Below are 4,503 nucleotides of genomic sequence, written 5' to 3'. Positions count from 1 at the left end.
AAATAACTGTTTTACCTCCCTTTTATATTTTGAAATGAAGCATCAGTAGTTATACTCTCAATAATTTGTATTAATGGATAATAATAGCATATTAGGACATTACAATATTTTTTTTTGTGCCCATAATTAATAACTGATCTATAAAGTTATAGCATTAAAGACAGAGTAATAACAGGCATATCACATAACTAATCTATAACGTATATTGTGAAATTATAGCATTAAGGAGAGTTATAACGGTCATATCATCATTCAATTTCAGTTCTTGTCTTATTTTTATTTTATTTTTTTCGTATCACAAAACATATGCTTTGCCTTAATTAATCATCAGGTTATGGAGAGCCAGCCTCCAGCACTGCCTAAGAAAGAAATTTCTTACCCTTAAGGCCTTAACCTTTTTCCCCACCCGCTTAGAAATTTCTTACCCTTCCTTAACCTTCTTTCTCCACCCGCTCTTTGATAAAAGCAAATGTAACCTTTTTGGGTCACTGGACAATTTGATAGCAGATGACAGATGGCAAACCCAGTTATTTATCCCAAGTTCCAAAATGCTGAATCATCGATTCTTGAGCAAGTTGGCTTCTCAATTTGCGTGGACTAGAAAAAAGGAAGGATTTACACAATATAAATAAGTATTTTGCAGATACTCCTACCATTTTTATTTAAAAAGAAAATCGAAACAGATTAATTTAACATGTGAATGGTCTGGAGAGAAGTAGTGATTTAAATTTACGAGTGGGACAAAAGTCATTAAAATTGAAAACAAAGAAAGATCCAAAGAAAACTTAAAGAGAGAATAGGAATAAGAATAGAGGAAGGAGGAAGTTGTTTAAAATCAAAGATGGGAAGAAGCGCATTCAATGATTTTTGTGTAGCTTGCAAACACTCATTAAATATTTACTGTTACGTCACGCAATCTGAGTCCCCACCATCACCTATAACCGGGACATCTCTCATAAAAACCAGTCCATATACCAACCAACATTTTAGTACCCTTCAATACAAAAAACACCAAAAAGTCAAAAGCAACAAAACCCTACACAACCCAATTATCAACGCTAACATACAACGTTACGTTACGGGACTAGACATATTCTTGCAAATTCTACTACTACTACTACCATATTTTAGGGGGAAGCAATAATTTTAAAACAAATAAACAAAAACTAAAATAAACTGAATCCATTACAATGCAGGCATTAGAAGATCATTGCACAAGCTTGAACCTTCTTGTGTTTTATTCTCTGCCCTTGGGCTGCTCCCAGCACTGCTATTTGATAAAGAACCAAAGGCTGTCTTCTGCAGAACCCCAGTGGGAGAAGACCCTAATGGAGGGCTATTAGTATTATCCCACCCATCACTCATGAGGTTAAGTGCTGAGGACGAATTGTTGTTCTTGCCACATTGATTATCACTTCCATTGTTGTTGTTAGTGCTGAGATTCAGAACTTCTCCAAGAGGACCACCCATTGAACTCTCCCAAGTGATTGGAATCCAGTTAGCTTGCCTTGATGAGTTTGATGAATCACTTAAAGCATTGTTTCCCACTCCCAAACCCATTTGAATCGGGTCTAGCTCCCTTGATAGACGCAGGGGTGACAGAGTGAGCTTGTCATTGGTGGGAGAGGAGGTGGACGACATGAAGTCATTGGAGGTTGTTGTCATGGGGATGGAAATCGAGAGCTCGGTCCTCTCGGACTCCGGCCACGACGACAAGGCAGAGCGGTGGGTCTGGGATTTGGGCCAGTCGTCAATGAAATGCCTGAGGGAATGATGGGAATCAGTTTCCCTGTCTGTTAAGGTTGTTGTGGTGGTCTTCTGGGAAGGGTTCAGTAAGGAATCAGAAGTGACAAGACCAAACTCATTATTCCTTGAAGATTCCTGTTGGTATGGGATTTGGTGTTTGGGAATGATGAAAGGGTTTTCCTTGGGTTTCAGCTCAAGAGTTGGTGGCAGCATTGGAAGTGAATCTTCAGCTTCTGGGATTCTCTCACTACCATTACTCTCCTTATTATTATTATTATTAGTAGTAGTAGTAGTCATAAACATCCTGCAATGAGAAAATAAAAAAAGTGAAATTGTGTTGTGTTGTGTTTATTAAAAGCACATTTCCTAAACTATATCACACTTGACAGAGAGATAAATAAAGTAACAAGAGCATCTTCCTTTCCTAAAAGGAATCTCAACCACTATTAGCATTGACCAGTCAGCGTCATAGAATAAGACCTGCTGATGGTATTAGGAGGTGAAGAATAGGTGAGGGTGTTGGAAGGAGGAGGAGGAGGAGGAGGAGTGTTTCCGGGCACCACATTCTTGGTGGTGGAGGAGGTGGTTGTCCCGGTGAGGGCATGGCCATTGTGGCCTTCCACAGGCTTTCTTGAACGATGGCGTCCTCTGTTCATGTGCCGCTCACAATACTTCTGGTCGACAACGGCATCTCGGGAGCAACGCCATTTCTTGCCATCTGTTCTCCGGCACCTGCCTGGCTCGGGATCGGTGCTGTTAGAGAAGCCCAGATGGAACCCAGCCCAGCCCACTGCACTGGGCCTGAAGAAGTGAGAGAAGCCAGCAGAATGAAGGGCTTTCTTGATGGGAATAAGAAGATGAGATGGGACAGGGACATTAGCGGTTATATACTTGTAGATCAGGGCCTGCTGTTCTAGCTCCATCCACTGTGATGGAGTGAATGCCCCTCTCATCCCAATCCCATTCCCATTCCCATGCATGCTATTGCTTCCCCAACTGTGACAACCTGTCCAACAACCACCAATAAAAAACTTGCAACTATTCACAAAACATAAATAAGTAAATAGAGAAAAAGCTTACCTGTATTTCTTGATAAGGGAAGGTAATGATATGGTGAAGAGAAACTTAGCATTTGTTGCTGCTGCTGCTGGTTGCCACTAACATCAGAGAAGAGACTTGCATTGGATCTCAGCAAGCTTGATGACGAGTTCCTCTCGCCATTCATACTAGTCTTAGCCACTTTGTTGCTCCTCCAATATTCATCATCATCTTCGTTGTTTGTGTTGCCACCGCCAGATCTCTCCTGCTTCAACAACCCAGATCCGTACCACTTGTGCTTTGTCTCACCATCTGAACACCCAATAGAACCACCCACCAACCCATCCAAACCCACCGCCCCAAGATCCATAAAGAAAAGAAAACACACACACCAACAAGTAGAAGAAGAACAAGTAAGAAAGCTAGAGTAGTAGCGCTATTAAGGTTGGGAGGGAGTAGTCATGGGACACAAGCAAAGAAGAAGAAGAAGGGAGGCACATCATCATAGTTCATATAGATAGATAGTTAGAATGAAAATGAGGAAACAGCAGATATGCCTTATGACACCTTTAAAGCTAAGCTCAAACTGGAAAAATTGAAAACAAGAATGTGGCTTTTGTGTTTTCAAGAGTGAGTTTTCTGTCTTCACAAACATAAATATAATTGGAGAGAGAACAACCCAACTGCACCAAGTTTATATCTTGGGCGTACTCATCAAAATATCCAAATTTTTTTATCTACTATTTGCAAAGTTTCATGCTAATAACAATAACAATAATATAATATTGCGGTTGCTTTGTTTCGCCCCACGCCTAGTGCATAGGGTCTTCTACTACCCTTGTGGGTTAGAAAGGGCATTTATGGAAACCTACTCAGGAAAAACATTGGAATGTAGCTGGACCGAGAAGGACGGGGATGTCATTTTATGCAAATGCCTACTTAATTACCGAATTCCCCTCCTTCCTTCCACAACGCTTTGGAACATTTTCAAGTTGTAACCGTGAACGTAAGATATGATCGGATATCATTTCTGTCTTATTATTATATTGTAGAATAGTACAAGAACTTGATAGAGTTAGCTGGCAACAGTAAAATTAGTAGTTACTAGTAATGATGATTACAATGGTAAAAAAAGTAAATAATAATAATATCATAAAAATAATTAAATTTAAAAAAAAATAGCGAGGAAGAATAGTAGTATTAATTTGCCTTGCAAAGTCCGCTAGCGGTATCAGACGAAGTTCTCTCACTCATCTTAAAGTAAGAAGGGCCAAAAGGTAGTAACAAAGATGCACCGCCACGTGACTCAGTCGCCACTCCAAAATAATTCTACCTCATCTCTATCTCTCTATACTCTGTCCTATTCTCATCTCATACCATAACATTATATTATACAATACTTTATGCCATGGTAATGTGTATAATAATAAAGTAGATCTGTATCACTCTTATGTACTTTGTGCTTCAATTGCCAAAGAGCATAACTTGAGTGCAAAGGTATGCAAGCTAGGTAGCCTAGTTCCTGAGCTTAAGATATCAAAAGATCACATTTTGTTCTCTTTTTCTTCTACGTTGCGTCGAAAATACTTTTTCCTCCTTCCAAATAAAAGAAAAAAAAAGTTTAATTCAGGCTTTTTTCTTTCTATTTATATTTATGAAGACATTAGCTTCCCCCAACTACTTTTTGTTACATCATAGATTCAAAATAGTAAATAAGCC

General features: G+C 39.3%; 1 protein-coding gene across 1 annotated transcript; it reads right to left on the bottom strand.

Annotated features, from left to right (window-relative positions):
• Positions 1 to 856: 856 nt before the first annotated feature.
• On the bottom strand, positions 857 to 3,420 carry LOC130944049 (growth-regulating factor 1-like). The gene is made up of 3 exons (XM_057872174.1): positions 2,827 to 3,420; positions 2,227 to 2,752; positions 857 to 2,050 (listed from the first exon to the last, which is right to left on the bottom strand). Exons 1-3 carry the CDS (start codon positions 3,152 to 3,154, stop codon positions 1,186 to 1,188), a joined length of 1,719 nt encoding a protein of 572 aa, XP_057728157.1. The 5' UTR covers positions 3,155 to 3,420; the 3' UTR covers positions 857 to 1,185.
• Positions 3,421 to 4,503: the final 1,083 nt, after the last annotated feature.

This window comes from Arachis stenosperma, chromosome 8 (genome assembly GCF_014773155.1).
Source record: "Arachis stenosperma cultivar V10309 chromosome 8, arast.V10309.gnm1.PFL2, whole genome shotgun sequence".
NCBI lineage: Eukaryota > Viridiplantae > Streptophyta > Magnoliopsida > Fabales > Fabaceae > Arachis > Arachis stenosperma.
Note: the sequence above shows the minus strand (reverse complement) of the source record. Positions and strands in the feature narration are given on the sequence as shown.

Coding starts and splice junctions, on each gene's coding strand:
- LOC130944049 (XM_057872174.1), bottom strand. CDS start 3,154: ATGGATCTTGGGGCGGTGGGTTTGGATGGGTTGGTGGGTGGTTCTATT. Junction 2,753..2,826: donor TCCCTTATCAAGAAATACAG/GTAAGCTTTTTC, acceptor GTTGTTGGACAG/GTTGTCACAGTTGGGGAAGC. Junction 2,051..2,226: donor CCTCCTAATACCATCAGCAG/GTCTTATTCTAT, acceptor TTCTCATTGCAG/GATGTTTATGACTACTACTA.